This window comes from Meriones unguiculatus, chromosome 11 (assembly GCF_030254825.1).
Source record: "Meriones unguiculatus strain TT.TT164.6M chromosome 11, Bangor_MerUng_6.1, whole genome shotgun sequence".
NCBI classification, from domain to species: Eukaryota; Metazoa; Chordata; class Mammalia; order Rodentia; family Muridae; genus Meriones; species Meriones unguiculatus.
In genome coordinates, this window is record NC_083359.1 from 10,509,276 (window position 1) to 10,526,929 (window position 17,654).

The window sequence follows — 17,654 nt, forward strand, 5'->3', positions numbered from 1 at the left end:
GGGGGGCAGAGGGACTGTGGGCTGTGGACCTCATTTCAGCTGAGCAGATGCCCTCGCCCAAAATAGAAACCAGGTAGGAACAGCTTCTTCCTATTTCCCAAGCTGCACTGAACAAAGTGACTCTTGTTAAGTGTACCAACCCAGATTCTAAAGTGCCATCTTGGTAATTTGGCCTCTGGTCAGAAGGGCAGGGGTGGATGTGCCTGAGCTGGCCATGAGGGGCAGCATATGAACCTCACGTTCTGGTGACTGCCACAATGCTTCCACAGCTTTTTCTGTTGAGAAGAAAGCTCTGATGAGTTTAGAAACCCACCTGACAAGAGTTCTGTGTGACGCTTTAGGGCAGGGGTCATGGAAGGAATCTTGACAAAGCAGTCTAGTCTCAACTGCCCTCCTCCTACTACTTTTGGGAGCAAAGCGCTCTATAAAGGGGCAGTGAACAGGCAAATCCTGGGGCGCTCCCTTCCACCGGGGTCTCACCCCAGTTACACATCTGGCTCAGTAGTTCTTTGTTGCAAGGCAGAGCTTTGAGCCCATTGGCCATGAACTCTGTCTCTTGCCCTGCAGGATGGACTGCTGCTGGGTTGAGAAGCATCAGTGGCCAGGCACCACAAGGTTTAAAGAGCAAGCTGGAGATTGAACCTTTATCACCTAGATACTGAAGGAATTTAAGGAGGAAAGGGGGTCGGGGATACAGAGAATAGAAAGTCGGGACTGCCACAACACTGCAACATCAGATGCCAGCTGCTCTAACATTCAGTCAGGTAATGGGCTGAAATTGTCGGAATAAAGAAAAGCATGAGTTGAAGGCAGGCTAGGGCTGGGCCTTTTAAGCACACAGCTCTCTGGGTAACTGCAGGTACGAAGAGGGGGCTCAGGTTAGCTGGGAGTAGCTGTGCATTCTAGAGCCTTGCTGGTGGTTCTCTTGTCCTCAGACCTGGGCTTAGGACATCATCTGGCATGGGAAGAAGAGGACATGGGTAGAGTGCCCATGAGTATACAGGCTACATGAGTCCTTGGTACACTCACTACCTCTAAGCTGTCTACAATGTCCACCAAACCAGGCTCCTCAACCACTTTGATGTTCTGTCCTCTGCTGTTGCTATGGCTTACTTCATGGAGAGACAAGAATTAGGGCAATGTGTTTGCTGCTGTTCACTAGGAATATGCTGGGTACTTGGTAGCTTTATACCACCAGGGCCTAGGCTGCAGCCCCAGTACAGTTGCTCCTGGCGCCAATTGCTCCTTGGCACTAGGATCTACTGTGAACACTAAGGAGTCTTTTCTCTTCCCTGGCAGGAGGTTGGGATGGTATCTGTGGAAGATGAGAGGCCATGTTGATCTGTATCCACATTTCACCCAGTTCTTGGCCATCCAGGACAAAGTGTGAGCCAGGGTAAATAAGCTACCAGATCTGATCACCCACTCACCTTCCTTCTCCCATGGAACTTGAAAGCCTCCAGCACCAACCCTAGGCTGTCTGCAGCCATTTTAAATCACCTATCAGGGTGAAGAGAAGCACAAGGCACTGGAGAGGTGGCTCAGTGGTTAGAGTCCTGGATGCTCTTCCAGAGGGTCCAAATTCAATTCCCAGCACCCACATTGGCAGCTTAAAGCCATCCGTGACTTCAGTCCTAGAAAATGTCATGGCCTCTTCCAGCCTCCACGGGCAGCAAGTATTGCACTTGGTGCATAATAGATAAACATGCAGACAAAACTCATACACATAAAATAAATAATAAAAAGCTCAGCAATAAGCAAATAAAACAAGTAGCAAAGAGGAAAGCATCCTTATTTGCAAATTTTGTTTCTACATGACTCTAAAGACTTCACCAGAAAAAAAAATCTGACAAGCATTCTCAGTAAAATGCCAAGATTAAGACCTCTACAAAGAAAAGTTTCAAAATGTTCAAGAAAGAAACTGAAGACACTGAAAGATGGGAAGACTGGACTGGAAGAATTAACTACTGTGAAATAGCTATCTTGGTTTGGGGAACATAGCTCAGTTTGTGGCTGCCTAGTATTCATGAGGGCCTGGTCTGATCCTTACCATGCCATAAACTGGCATGGTGGCCCATGCGTGGAAACCCAGCGCTTGAGAAGCAGGGGCAGGAAGTTTAGAAGTTAAAGACCATCCTTGGTTACAGAATGAATGAGGCCAGACTGAGATACAGTCTGGGAAGGAAGGAAGAAAACTGGCTACCGTATTAGATATCTACAGATTCAATGCAATTACGTCAAAATTCAAAAGCCATGGGAAATAATAAACTAAAAAACAACAACAAACACCCCTCAGAATCATAAAAAAGACTTCAGACAACCAAAGTAATCTTGAGCAAAAAGAATAAATGCAGGAGGTCATCACCATAAATGATTTCAAGTTATATTACATTCATAACAAAAATACATTAAGCAGACAGATTAATGAGGCAACATAAAAGACAGATAAAAACTCACCATTAGAGCTATTTTACAAAGATGACAAATACACAAGTGGTGCTTTGAAGCCTGGGAAACCACACTGTCAAGAATGAAACTAAATCATTCTCACCCTGCACAAAATTCATTTCTAAATAGATCCAAGACCTCCATGTACGACGTGAAACTCAAACCTGTTGAGAAAAAGCAGGAAGAATATTTCTAGATGTAGGCAGAGGCAAGAAGTTTCTAAATAGGTCCCTGCAGTTCAGGTGATAACGGCCAACACGTAATAAATGGGTCCTCAAGAAGCTGAAAAAATTTTGTACAGCAAAGGGAACTACAGACTGGGGAGAGCCTATCCCAGCCTTCTCCCTCAAGCCTCTTCATAAGACCTGTGATCTCCAACAAGCCCAAATAAGCAGATTCAGCAGTGCACACCTTTAATAACCAGCCCTCTTGAGGCAAAGGCAGGTGGATCTCTGAGTTCGAGTGAGTACCAGGACGGTAGGGGCTAAACAGAGAAACTCTGTCTTGAGGGAAAAACAAAAACAAGAAAAAAACACATTTGGGGTTGTTTCCCAAACTTCCAGCACCGCTTCTGAAATCTGGCACATCCAGGATTCTATTGAGTCATTTATTTTGCATCTTTTAGAGTCCCAGGCCAAGTCTATAATTCACTCAAGGAGCTAACCCACCCCTGGGGGAAACAAGTGCTCCTGCCCACCCTTGAGCACAAGCCAGCCCTCCACCAGCTTTCAACTGTGGATCCCCTCGCTGAGCCAGGTGTGACACTCAGTGTGATCAGGCTGGCCCAAGCTAGCAGCTCTACCAGTATCAGGAGCTCTTGCATTTTCGATCTTTTCTGGCCCTCGAGGCCATGATTCTGAAGAAGAGGCCAGGAGCCAGAGTTCTGAGATAAACAGCCATGGACGGCATGAGGTCAGCTAAGATCACATCTTTTTTCTTCTTCTTCACAGCAGCAAGGACAGCCTGGGCCACCTCTTCAGGGCTTCGGCCCTGGGCTGTGTTCTTGTCTAGAGCTACAGTAAACAAAAGAAAAAGAATGTAAGGATAAATGAAGTCATGGGGCCAGCTTCCACCAGAGTTCCACCAGAAGCAGTTAATTACACAGAAAATGAGCTGTTTTTATGGGTTGGAGCAGATAGAGATAAAAGGGATACAGACAGGACGAGAAACTAGCTATACCAGTTAGTGTGTGGAACCAAAATGAGTCTGCCTATTTGGTGGTCTGTAACAGATGCCAAAAGCCACACAGGTAGGTCTCAGAGTGGACCCTACCCCACATCTAAAGAAAATCGTGGAGGCTGGAGAGATGGCTCAGCAGTTAAGAGCACTGGCTACTCTTCCAGAGGGCCTGAGTTCGATTCCTAGCACCCACATGGTGCTTAGAACCATCTGTACTGGGATCTGCGTGCATGAAGACAGAGCACTTAAATACATAAATAAATCTAGAAAAAGCCCACAAGGATGCCAGGCTTGGTGGCAGGTGTTTACCCACTGAGCCATTTCACCGACCTGAACGTCTTCTTGACCTTGGATATTCTGCCTCCGGGCAACAACCGTGACTAGGGGATGGCATATCGTCTCCCCTGTCGTGGTGGGTTCACAAGGCTGTCAGCGGAGATGATAATGACCACTTGACCCCATGTGCACCCCTACGCACTGAGTCGGGAGTAAGCAGCTGTCCTAGTTCCCAGTGGCACGAAGAGCTGGATGAGGAACAGGTGGGACATTTGGGAGGGTGTAGGGTGACAGCATCTGATGCTCCTTCTTTGCTGGTGACTCATCCACGTTGCTAACAGAGCACAGCCAGTCAGCAGACACAGGAGAGGCCAAAAGCACACACACCACCCAGACCCCAGCTCCCCCACCGGTGTCTGTCCTCACTGTTCACCACAGGAGAGTGGGGAGTTGGAGAGCTGTTTGAGCTGAATTTTCTGAGATAAACAGGCTTGCAGCTGTCTGGCTCCCACCCCTGTGGCTCTCTGTCAGAGGCTTGCTGTGGCAAAACAGTCACCCAGACTGGTGTTGGTCATGATTCGGGCCTGGTGGGATGGGTGCAAGTCCTGCAGTGCCTGCTCGGCAGCAGCAGCACAGACCCACAGAAAACACATCCTGGGCGCTGGGCTTAGGGTTAGTCTGTCGGACAGATAGATAGCAGGCTTGCTTCACACTCAGGAAGGTAAGACTGGCCTCATAGTTCCAGCACTCTTGGACCAGCTGACCCAAGATGAAAGGCAGCTGCTCTTTGTTCCTGTGTGTATGTGCAGGGGTCAGGCTGCTCAGCCCCTGCACAGAACCTGCAGTCAGCTCTGCACTGCTCCTGGCTGAGTAGGTTGGGGACTGCCACTGCCGCAGCCAACCCCTGAACACCCCATCCCCAAACCAGCCACTTCTCCAGCACCCTGTGCAGGAGCCAGTCATACCCCCTTATTCCTCTGATCCCACCCCTGTACACCTGTCAGCCCTGAGTTGGATTTACTTAGTTCTAATTAGGACGATATTCCTTGGGCCTTGGGATCTGCAGATGAGTTAGTGCGAAGTTTGGGAACATTTCAGCTGAGGAATTTTCTGTCCCAATTCTCAATTGGAGGGGATTGTTCTGAAAACTGAAATTGTGACAGGCCAAAGGGATCGCAGTGGGGAAATAAAGGCGAGGAACACAGCAGTCCACATCTGCAACCAACACTGACCCTGGAACCACTGAGGCCAGCAGAGTGCTCACTTCGGTCAGTCTGGCGCTTTTAGTGATGAAGGAGAGAAGCCAGACCTACCTCCGTATCTGGAGCCATCAGCAGTGACAGCATTTACAGAGAGGTTGGTGTGGATGTAGCCAGGGCTTATCACGGTCACCTCGATGTTATCCTGCTCCATCTCTGCACGCAGACAGTCAAAGAATGCCTGGGTTGCATGCTTGGAGGCGGCGTCTGTGGGTGCGGACAGAGGCAGAAAGTGTGCTGATGTGGATTTACCATTTAAGATTACAACTCTACAGCAAATGCTCACGTCGACTAGTGCGCTGTGTCTTTGTCTTAGGAGACGCTAGGTAACAGGAATAAAGTGTCTCCACGTCTTCAGCTTCCTCAGGGGAAAAAAAATGCTACATTTGGTGTGTGTATGGGGATCTGTGCACACAGACATCTATAAATATATTCATCCATGCCAAGTGGGTCTGTCTAGTCCTGTGGGAGGAAGGGACCCCCAGTGACAGATCTGGATCCCACGGGAGCCTGCACAGGCTGTTCTGTCTTTGTTGGGGCTGAGCAGGGCCCCAGGGGGGCTCCCTCCCGCAGGGCCGTGCAGACGCAAGCCTGGTTCAAGCACTTCTGACTACCTCCACGTGGAGGAACCTGAGCCCATGCTGGTGCTGTCCAGAGAGTCAGAGGCCCCTCTGTGCCCCAGCAGCGGCTCTCCAGGCAGGTGTCAGGCTCTCAGAGGGACTTGGAGACCCTGGCATGAGGCGCTTAGGAAACAAACCAGCATCTGCAACACAAAATCCGTTTCCTCTAGTTCTGGTCAAAAGGGGCTCCAGATATACTTGGAGGGCAAGGCAAGGAGTGTCGATGCAGGAGCCAGGAGGCAGCAGGGCAGCCTGAGTAGAGGTGCTGGCCTGGACGACTGTGGAGAGACTGTGACTCTGGGAGGCAGCCAAGGACTGAGGAGAGCAGCCATTCTGGGTCTTCAGAACAGAAGCCTCTAATGACAGCTGGGTCACTCCGGAGCTCCCAAGCCAGGGGCTTTCAGCTTTGCTATCCAGACCAAGCCCACAAAGCTGCCAGTTACAGCTGGCCCCTCCTCTGGGCACACAGAGTGCTATTCCCCAGTGTGTGTGCTGTGGACGCCTCACAAGTATAACCACAGTGAACCCCACTTCCTAGGAAGCTGGCCAGACTCAATCTAGTTAGCTACATAGTATCCAGACCACCAGGGATGCCTGCTGTAGCCAGTGGGCAATCAGACAACAAAAGCTGGCGGGACAGCCGGGCAGGCCTTTAATACCAGCACTGGGGAGGCAGAGGCAGGCAGATCTCTGTGAGTTCTGAGTTCGTGGCCAGTCTGGTCTACAGAGTGAGTTCCAGGACAGCTATGGCTACACAGAGAAACCCTGTCTCGAAAACCCCTCCCTCACCCCAAAACAAGCTAAGGCAAAGTAAAATAAGGCAAAGTAAAATATGGAATATAATAGTTCATTACACACTCTGTGAACCTCTACCCCAGTTTATCCATTATTAACACTGTGGCTTAGCTGCTTAGCTGCTTACTCGGTCCTGATTACAGCAATTTGGTTTTGTCTTTCTTTGCAGATTCATCCGAGCAGCTTTAGGTCACTATCCAAGGCTATCTGGAGTAGACAAATATGAGACAACAGAAAATTCCCACAGAAGCATGAGGCTGCACTGCTTTTAAGTTACACAGCACCTCTCATTGCATCTTTGAGCCAGCGCTGGGAGGCATGTGCAAATGATGGCTGTGAGTCACTGCAAGGAGTAAGAAAGCTTAAGGTCTGAAGTTAAGTGAAGGTCCAAAGACACAAACTGAGAGCCAAAAGGCAGAACCAGGGTCCAGGCCTGGGGAAAGAATATGTTTTGGTTAATGGCCAGCTGTCGTTTATTGATCTGAGTGTTGACACTGTCCTCTCTAAGTGCTGGGCCGGTTCAGCCCCGCCTCCACTGGGCTAGCCAGACTGCACTGGTCCTTGGAGGTGGATGAGCAAAGGCTGTCAAGTCAGTGTTTCAGAGAATGACGTAAAAAGGGTACCTAAGGAGTCTTTGTGATATTACCTTGCAAATCTTTTTAAAAACCCTCTCAACCAGAAGTTACATTCTGTGTGCTTGTGTGCATGTGTAACAGGCAGGGGGGCAGACAAATGAAATGACAGTGAACACCTGAATTAGAAGCCAGCTTGGGTGGTTTTGATGTTTTGGTGTTACCTGATGTTTCTATTTCTTGGGGCTTATCTTACTCTCCCTGTGAACACCTAGAGATATAAACACCCCAGGACATTTTGTCATAGATCACTAGTAAAGGTCAAAGCCTGAGGTGGGGATACAGGAGTTCCCAGTGTCTAGGAAAATGGCTACTTTAATTTTGTCATAGTCTTACTTATATCTGCTTTTCTCCATTTGCAAGTAAGGAAGTGCATGTAGAGGTAGGGACCTACCCAATGCCACCTAAGGGCTCAGGAGTATATTAGGATTTGAATGAAGGCATGTGACTCCTTAGAATGTTTGGATCACTGCTGGTGTGGCACCACACACCTTTAACTCTAACACCTGGGAGGCAGAGGCAGGTGGAAGGCGGGTCTCTGAGTCAGTGAGTTCCAGGCTAGCCAGAGCTATGTAGAGAGACTATGTCTCAAAAAAACAAAACAACACAAACCAGAAAGAACATTCTGATGAAGTTACTTCATGTATCTGTAGGGTATTTCTACAGTGTATGAATCTAGATAATGAACACATCTTATTAAAAAAAATTTTTTTTTGAGGAAGGGCTATTCCTAGTTGTCTGAGAAAGCACCAGATTGATTTCCAGAGTGGCTGTACAAGTTTACATTCCCACCAGCAGTGGAGAAGGGTTCCCTTTTCTCCACAACCTCTCCAGCATATGTTGTCACTTGAGTTTTTGATCTTAGCCATTCTGATGGGTGTAAGGTGAAACTCAAGGTCGTTTTGATTTGCATTTCCCTGATGACTAATGACATTGAGCATTTCTTTAAGTGTTTCTCTGCCATTCGGTATTCCTCTATCAAGAATTCTCTGTTTAACTCTGTCCCCCATTTTTTAATTGGATTACTTGATTTGTTGCTTTTTAACTTCTTTAGTTCTTTATATATACTGGATATTAGCCCTCTGTCAGATAGAGGGAATCTTATTAAAGAAGAGCAGGGAGCAGCCTTACCAGGCCACAGAGGAAGACAATATAGCCACTCCTGTTGAGACCTACTAGATTAGGATCAGAAGGAAGGAAAAGACCTTCCCTGTCAGTGGACGTGGGGAGGGGCATACGTGGAGAAGGGGGAAGAAGGGAGGGATTGGGAGAGGAGGAGGGAGGGAGCTACAGGGGGGATACAAAGTGAATAAAGTGTAATTAATAAATAAAAAATTTTAAATTTTTATTTATTAATTTAAAGTATGTGAGTGCTCTCTCTGCATGTACACCCACATGCCAGTAGAGGACATCATATCACACTGTAGATGGTTGTGAACCACCATGTGGTTGTTGGAAACTGAACTCAGGACCTACAGAAGAGCAGCCAGTGCTCTTAACCACTGAACCATCTCTCCAGTGACAAGACAGGGTTTCTTTGTGTAGCCTTGGCTATCCCGGACTCGCTTTGTAGACTGGGCTGGCCTCGAACTCACAGCGATATGTCTGCCTCTCCCTCCCTGAGTGCTGGGATTATAGGCTTCTGCCACCGCCTGTCTGTGAACACATCATTTTTGTAATAAAAAATAAAGTAAAACAAAAATGCTCCAAGAAGGGAAGGTAAAGCACTTACATGCTGATCGGAAAGGAATACTGATCTTGCCCTGGATGCTGCTGATGGCGACGATGTGGCCTTGCTTCCTTTTGACCATGGACGGCAGGAGAGCTGAGGGGACAGGGTAGAAAGTCAGACCACCTCTCCCAGTCACTGTGCCTGGTGCAATTGAGGAGACACTAGAGTTTTCTGCAGAGAACCATGGCAGGGGAGGGGTAGAGAACAGAATGTACAAACAGCACAGTCCCCTGCTCCTACCTACTGGGAGCTTGGCCTCTGACCTTCAAAATACATTAAAATATTGCCCTCATTGGGCTGCAAGTACCATGGGTCAGAAATGCAAAGCTGCTTCAATGGGACCAACACTGATGTGACGGTGCAAAAGAGATACAACGCAAACATACCCAGAAAAGGCAAAACACCCAAATTCTAATGACCACACCTGCTGCAGGGGCCAGAGCGGACAGAAACAGGCAATGTCCCGTCAAAAAGAAACCAAGCTAGTGACTAGTGCTCACATCTCTTACCCCAAGATGCCTACCTTTCGTTAGAGCAACAGGGCCGAAATAGTTTATCTCCATCACCTTCCGGTCCACGTCCACCAGGGTATCACTGATGGCACCGCGGTAGCTGACCCCAGCATTATTGATGAGGACGTCCACATAGCCGAAGCACTGGAGGATCTCAGCTGCTGCTGCAGCGATAGCAACAGGGTCTGTGAGGTCGAAGGTCACCGTGTAGGGTTTGTGTGTCTGTCCCTGATTAAACACAAAACACAAAATGCACCTTAGGAATGACAGCCTAGTTCTTCCTTCTGAGAGTTTTGGGACCAGCCCACTTGACACAAATGTTATAGGTTGTGGCAACCCTCTTCCAAAGAGGCAGCCTCTGAAGTTCCTGGCTGTGGTGTTCACATCTGGTCCTAAATTTCCCCTAAATTGACGGGGACTGCTATGTACCATGAGATGTGAGCACAGGCTCCTTTTGCTTTTATCAGACAGACTGTGAGCCCCATAGGTCAGGATCACGTGTGTTGTGAACTGGCGCACTACACTACCACGTGCGTCATTGACAACAGCTGCCTTAGCTGCCCCGCACTGTACATCGTGATGTCACTAACACTCATCAGTGCACGGGCGCTGTCCATCCCAGGCTGTTTGCTTGACGCTGGGACACGGCTCCTGCCCCAGTCTGGAGGAGCAGGTAGTTAACCTCTACGATCACAAAGAATGCTGCAGGATACCAGGTGCTAGGAAAACGGGCCCAGCGAGGTTCAACTGTGCAGTTCGGTGGGGGGGAAAGCGAGGGGGAGGCAGAGAAGATGGCAGAATGGGAGCTCTGTGACCGCACCTGCAGCCGGATGGCTGTGCTAACGGGACCCTGTGAACTGGCTTGAAGCTCTAGTGAATGTAACTTCCACGGAGGACTTTGCTGCAAGTCACAGCTCCCAGCAGTGCACTGCAGCTCCTGGGCTGCTGTAGCTGCTGCCACCACAGCCTGGCAGGCAACTGTGGGAAAGGCAGTCCGTAGTTCTGGTACAGCTCATGGGACCCAGGGTAGGCAAGAAGGACCTTAGCTTCTAAATACTGCTGACCTGCCGCTCATGGCAGAGGTGTGTGTGGCATGGAGACAGGTGGCTCTATTTCGATTGCTCCCATTGAAAAGAGCTGCCAGGAGACTGCTTTGGAGCTTCGAAATTGTAAATAAATCCCTGGCTGGGCAACGGCGACACCCACCTTTAATTGCAGCACTCAGAGGCAGAGGCAGGCTGACCTCTGTGAGTTTGAGACCAGCCTGGTCTACAAAGCAAGTTCCAGGATAGCCAAGGGCATAGAAAGAAACCCTGTCTCAAAAAACCAAACCAAACAAACAAATCAATAAGTCTCTAAAAAGAATCCCCAGGAAGCTAAGATGCTAGATTTAATAAAGACATTAAAACAACTATCTCTGCAATGCTGACAGATAATAGATGAATTTTTTAAGTGAGTATTTCAATAAAGGGGAAAATTATAAAAAGAAATTCTAGAGCTAAAAGTACAGTAAGTGGTAAAGACACTAGAGTTTAAAAGCAGATGAGGAGGGGCTTGGAGAGCCGTTAATTCATCACAGGCAAACCGCATAAACATGCAATAGGTGACATAAACGACAGAAAATGAAGAGCCGTATAGGAACAGTTTTATGTGCTACTGAAGTTAGAGGCAACGATGTAAGTTAGTGTTATTATAACTAGGATGTTACGTGGAATCCCCATGATCACAAAGAAAATAGGCACATAATGAAATGAAAAGGGAATCAAAATATTTCACCATCAAAGAAGAAAATCAACTATTCACAAAAGATGATGATTAATTAATAAATGAGGGATTAAAATTAAAAGCTTAGGGGCTGGAGAGATGGCTCAAGAGGTTGAGAGCACTGTTTGCTCTTCCAAAGGTCCTGTGTTCAATTCCCAGCAACCACATGGTGGCTTACAACCATCTATAATGAGATCTGGTGCCCTGTTCTGATATGAAAGCATGCATGCAGATATTGCATACATAATAAATACATAATTTTTTAAAAAATTAAAAGCTTAGACGCATATAGACAATGGAATAGCAAATGGCAAAGGGTCCCTCCTGGTCAGAAAGTCCTTTAAATGTACATAGAGTAAATTCTCTAATCAAAAGATAATGACTGAGAAAATGAATTTTTAAAAATTGACCCAACTAAGCCAGGTGGTGGTGGTGCACACCTTTATCCCAGCACTTGGGAGGCAGAGGCAGGTGGATCTCTGTGAGTTCAAGGTCAGCCTGGTCTACAGAGTGAGTTCCAGGACAGCCAAGGGTTTCTACACTGAGAAACCCTGTCTCAAAAAACTAAAACATTTAACTAAATAAACAAATAAATAAGAAAAATTACAGAATGAAATTGGACCTCTTCCTAATACAATATATTAAAATTAACTCAACAGGGCTGAAGCTATAGCCTAGTGGTTAAAGACCCAAGTTCAGTTCACAGCACCTTGTCAGGTGACGCACATCCACCTGTAACTCTAGCTCCAGATTTGATGCCATCTTCTAGCCTCTAAGAGCAATAGCACACACACAGAATACACACTCATAAACAAAGACCTAATAAAAACAAGGCATAAATAAATAACTTTGAAAACATAAATGCAAGATTTAAAACCATCATAATTCATAGGAGAGAGCCCTAGAGGGTCTTCATGCTATTGGATTTGGCAAAGTTTATAAGCACAAATTAGACTTGGGTTATTTTTTTAAAGTCGTGAAGTTGGGAGGGGTGCGGATAGGAGCATTTGGGAGGAGCTGGAAGAGAGTGGATGGTGACTGTGGCTGAATACATTGTATGCATGTATGAAACTCTCAAAGAATAAAACCTAGTATGTTAAGAATGATTAGTAGGGACTGGAGAGATGGCTCAGAGGTTAAGAGCACTGGATGCTCTTCCAGAGGTCCTGAGTTCAATTCCCAGCAACAAGGTGACTCACAACTATCTAATAGTGAGATCTGGTGCCCTCTTCTGGTGTGCAGAACACTGTATACATAATTTTTTTTTAAAAAATGATTAGTAGTATAAATATTATAAGACAATTAAAATTTAAAAAACCATCATGATTTCCTCAACCAACACCCTACTAGTTGAGTACATAGGGGACTTCCTTAGTCGTTAGCCTAGTCAGTGGTGGCTGGTGGCCATGTTGGGTTAAACTGCTTGGAGCCTGCAGTACAATGTGATCCCATGGATGGATGGATGCCTTGTAGCTCAGCAGCCATGGAGTAGGCTACTGTGGCCCCTGGCAGTTCTTCACTCCTGCCCCACAGAACCCTTGCTGTAGGCTCACCTGGGAGGAGCAAGAGCCAGCAAGTTCACGCGCGAGTTCTTCAAGGGCCTTCACATCTCGGCCACAGACAACCAATTTAGCCCCCGCAGCATGGAAAACTCTGGCACACTCTACGAGAAAAGAACTAATAGTTGAAATGATCCAGGCCATTTTTCCTCCAGGCAGTTCAGCTCAAAGTCACCCAACCCTGCCTAACGCCTGCTTCTCTCACACTTGACATGTATGTGCAGACCGGGCTGGAGCTGGGAGTAGGGGTAGCTGGGGGTGGGCACTCAGTGTAGAGTTCACACCCCAAGGTGTGACACACATTTACGAGGCAGAGGAAAGCAGGGAAGGTGGACAAGTCTGTGAGTATAATGTTCATACATGATGTATGATGCTTCCATGGTGGTTTTTGGTTTGGGTTTTTTTCCAGACAAGGTTTCTCTGTATAGCCTTGGCTGTTCTGGACTCACTTTATAGACCAGGCTGGCCTGGAACTCACAGCGATCCGCCTGCTCTGCCTCCCTGAGTGCTAGGATTAATGGCATGTGCCACCACACCCTGCTTCCATGGTGTTCTTATGTAACCCTGAGCAACCCTGAGGGCATCAACTCTTGTGACTGATGAAGCCCAGCAAGGCTAAGCAGAGTTAGCTCTCCTTTTGCTGTGGTCCCTGGAGCCTGTGTCCCGTCACCTCTAGCACCACCAACACTGCTCTGCAGGCCACTAATGCACAGGCATACATGCACAGCTCTTTGGAAAATCAAAGCAGAGAGGCCGGGGCCTTTCAGGAGTCCTGACCCCAAAGGGTATGTGCCTAGGAAATGCAGGAGGCAGGAAGATGGTAGACAAGGAACTGGGAGGCCATGAAAGGGGATGTTGGGCCTCAGGCCTTGCTGGCTGGAGAAGGGGTTCAAGCAGCAAAATTCAGTAGGGGAAAACTGGGGAGCGTCTCTTGCTCCTTGTTTACTCTCCCAAACGTGTCGTAGCTAGCTCTCAGTGCCTTGGCACCACTCCAGAGGAGAGACTTGAGCTGGATCTGTGGAGAACTCTAGACTATCTTTGCTTATGGGTTCTGAAAGTCACCCAAGTTACAAGTTGTTTCTCTTTCTGTAAGATGCAAATAATACCTAAACCAGAGGGGACTGAGGCTGAATAAGTTAAAGTAGGTAATTACTGCAAAGGTAAAGCATTATGAAGTATTTTAATACCTGTTTTTAATACTTTAATTTTTTTTGTTGTTTTCAAAACAGGGCTTCTCTGTACAGCTAGCTCTGTCTATCTTTGAACTCAATATGCCTCAAACTCAGAGATCCACCTGTCTCTGCCTCCCGAGCCCTGAGATTAAAAGCATGTATCACCACTGCCCAGCTAATACTTTTTCTGTTTTGTTTTGTTTTGTTTTGTTTTTTGGAGACAGGATCTCGTGTATCCTAGCCTGGCCTTCAGACTCAGCATGTAGCTGAGAGTGGCCCTGAACTTAGTCCTCCTGCCTCTCCCATCCAAGAGTTAGGACACAGACATGCACCGCTTCAAACTTCCCTTCACAGTGTTCTACAAACTAATGACCTGGCAAAGTCTGAATAAACCAGGACACTGTCCTGCTCATGACTGTCTCAGGATACATGGGCCCTTGACTCACCACAGGCCTCAGAACCAGTCCTGGAAGCAACGGTGGTCTAGTGGCTTCCTAGGCCTCATGGCTTGTGGATGGGACACGCCTGCTTTGCAGGGCAAGCCAACCCCTGGAAGCCATCACGGAAGGGCTGGCAAGGAATGGGGCTATCATTGGCTTACCTAAGAAGGGGCAGGGTCAAAGGTCTACACAGTGTACACTGTTAGGAACAACCCTTCCCTCACACAAGAGCCAGGCAGAAAAGATTCAGTGCTCTCCACAAGAGAGAGAGGTGCTCTGCCAACTGAGCAGCTCGTGGGACAGAGAAGTACCTCTGCACCCTGTGGCTGTTCCTTCAGCCTCCTGCACAGCATTCTCCAGCACATTAGGCTAGCATCCCACATACAGACTTCTGGAAGAAGGTGCCAAGCAGACTGGACAAGTGCGCATTCAGGGGTGCTGTCATTTCTGAAGGAGGTCCAGCAACGCCATTCACTGGCTCATCCCAATGAGAGGCAGATGCCTGAAAGGCAGAAGCCGCTTCTACCTCTCCCTCTCTCTGTGTGTGTGTGGTGATCTGGCTTCGCCTTGTCTCAATCTCCAGCAAAGCAAGCAGCAAAGGCCCCCAGCCAGGCTGGGTGGGGCTTATGCACAGACCAGCTCGCCTGGCTTACTAGAACATCCTATAGGTCGGAAGCTTGACAACCCATTGTTGTCCTGTCCAAAAGAGAGGAGTCATACTGTTGTAGACAGCTTCTAGAAAATGATCTAGATTCCATGTGAGCTTTGCTTTCCTAGAGATCCCTAAGGGAGGGGAGGGGTTAAACTGGTGTGGGAATTAAAGAGCTGAGAACAGGCTGGAAGGACTCCGCTGTTACTGCTTGGAAAAGCTGCTACAGGGAGGGCGGGGCCGAAAGCTTCCTACGGCGGCACACAAGGCCCCAGCACTGCTGGCATGCCTGGGCTGTAAATCAAGACAGCTGGGCACAGCCACGCTTCAGACTGGCGGGAGTCGGCATTCAGAACATTCTGGACATTTAGTCAATGTTCTAGAAGGACAAGGTCATGTAGCTTAAACACACAAAACAGAAGACAAGCTTGGAGGGTCAGTTTGCCTAAACACTCATTCTGTTACCCTGGGCCTTGGTGCAGCAGACATGGAGGGGGGACCCATGGATGCACACCCCAGCAGATGTGCGGGAACAGCAGCATCACAGACAGAGTCTCCTTCTGAGGTGGCCAGCTAGGGCTCTGTACTGCTATCTGGAGGAACTCCTAAGGCCTTAAATGGGAAGGAATGGAAGCAGTGACTCGACTACGGAAAAGCACACTGTGGTACGCTCAGATGTGGTCTTCTCAGTCACATTTTCTGTTCCCTTCAGTCCTGGCATCGGGAGGGACAGTGCAGATAATAAAGACAGTGTCCCGTATACCCTCATGTCCAGAACCCATAGTGCACCATTCCAATCGAGCCAGCTGTCACTCTTCGAGGACTTTAAATGTGTTCTTAAGCCAGGCATGGCATGGTGACACGTGCCTGTAATCTCAGCACCAGGATGGCAGAGGCCAGAGGACCATCACAAGTTCAAGGCCAATCTGGCTTATTTATATAGCAGGTTCTTAGCCATCTAGGACTTCACAGTAAGACCCTTGTCCTGTCCCCCCAAAAATTGAATAAAAATAAACAACACACTCAAATTGCCCCTCGTCGCTGAGATCTAAGCAGCAGCTGCTAACCACCCTATTTATAGTAGCTGAGTAAGGGCAGAGGCCTGACCAATGGCATAGGGCCTGGCACAGCTGCGCTTTAAAAGGTCCAACGCTCCAACGACAGACACAAGGGTCACCCTCAGGGGCCTCGACTAGCAGCCATCAGGTGTACGAGTGAGCCCAAGACCTTCCCCAGCTCCTCTGGCACACAGCAGGCCCGTCTGTCCCTGTGTTCCTGTGACCTCCACCTTCCCACACTGTTCACCACCCCATTCCACTCCTGCCTGCGCGTGCATCTGGATGATCCCTGTGAGCCACACATTATCCCCAGCTGTGGCTTTAGGATCGAGTCAAGCCTGAGTTTGGCTGCTGGCGCTGCTGCTGCTAGTCCTGGATCTAGTCACCGGGCTTCAGCTCTCAGCTGTGTTGACAGCACCGTCCCTCCCCACCACACCTGTGGGGAACACACTGCTCAGGCAGCACTGGTACTCAGGCGATAGGTGCAGCCCAGGGCTCAGCCTTCCTTCCCGGAATGGCACTGGAGCCATTGGGAGCCTCCATGCTGTGCGGGGTCAGAGACTGAGGGAAGGGGGGGACGCTCTAGGTGGCAGCTCTGTTGTTCGCCTTCCCCGGGGCTGCTGGAGTCAGTGACAGAGCTCCAGGGAAGGGCTGGGCCTGTGGCCAACACACTTTCCCTGAGCCTCAAAGGTATCACTGAGGGGCAACCGCACTGAGTGGAGGCCTGGGTGAGGAAAGCAGGGCCCTCGTGGATCCGACCTCTAATCCTTCTAAGTCCACGACAGGGCAGAGGCCCGAGAGCCAGCCCCGTGCCCCCAACCAAACCAAAGCCAGTGTATCACCGAACCCGGGAAAAGGTGGAACACCTTTCCATCTAGTTCTCCACACCTGAAGGTCCCTCTTTCAACAAGCAGCTGAGCTGAGGAAGGCTACCTGCTGCCTAGGAGCAGCCCCTTCACGTGCCTTCATCCCCCACACTGAGCCTCAGGCCTCCTTCATTGCTCACCTGCCTTTTTGGACTGTTGACAGCAGGTCCCTTCTGCATGTCCTGTGATCCTCTGAAGCCTGCCTGATTCCACTCCCTGCATCACAGACCCCACGACTCACCTCTGCCGAGTCCTGAGGTGGCACCTGTGACCACCACCACAGCACTCCTCAGGTAAGCCTTTGAGCGGATCCACTGCAACAGCCGGAAGGCGCTGAAAATCCCCAGGCAGCCAAACAGCAGGGGCAGGACGGTTGTCTGAGGGACCAAGTCCATGACCCTCTCCTTTAGCATGCTCTTCCTGGAAAACCAAACAAAGTAGGAGACCCGGGGAGTAGCCACAGCTCCTTCCCTCAGTTCCACATCAAGAATGACTTAAGAGACACTAAACTCGGTGCAGCCCCGGAGAACCATCTTCCCTACTTCCTGAGGCTTAGGCTTCTGTTAACAGGTGGAATGAATTATCTCTGTATGTGTCCATGGGATGCAGCTGCCGGCAGCAGCAGCAGCCTCATGCAGAACAATCTCAGGCCTCAGAAAGTCACTTCACAGCAAACATTCTAAAAAAGACCTC

At 48.8% G+C, this 17,654-nt stretch overlaps 1 protein-coding gene across 2 annotated transcripts in view; it reads right to left on the reverse strand.

Moving 5' to 3' along the window:
• Nucleotides 1–3,041: 3,041 nt before the first annotated feature.
• Nucleotides 3,042–17,654, reverse strand: part of Dhrs7b (dehydrogenase/reductase 7B) — a 29,464-nt gene continuing 14,851 nt past the window's right edge. For both annotated transcript variants that reach the window (XM_021658193.2, XM_021658194.2), the window contains exons 2-7: nt 17,203–17,381; nt 12,771–12,880; nt 9,465–9,681; nt 8,942–9,034; nt 5,217–5,369; nt 3,042–3,461 (exon numbers count right to left, since the gene is read on the reverse strand). In XM_021658193.2, coding sequence (XP_021513868.1) covers nt 3,256–3,461; nt 5,217–5,369; nt 8,942–9,034; nt 9,465–9,681; nt 12,771–12,880; nt 17,203–17,381 — 958 coding nt within the window. In that variant the 3' untranslated portion in view covers nt 3,042–3,255. The remainder of the gene's footprint in view (nt 3,462–5,216; nt 5,370–8,941; nt 9,035–9,464; nt 9,682–12,770; nt 12,881–17,202; nt 17,382–17,654) is intronic.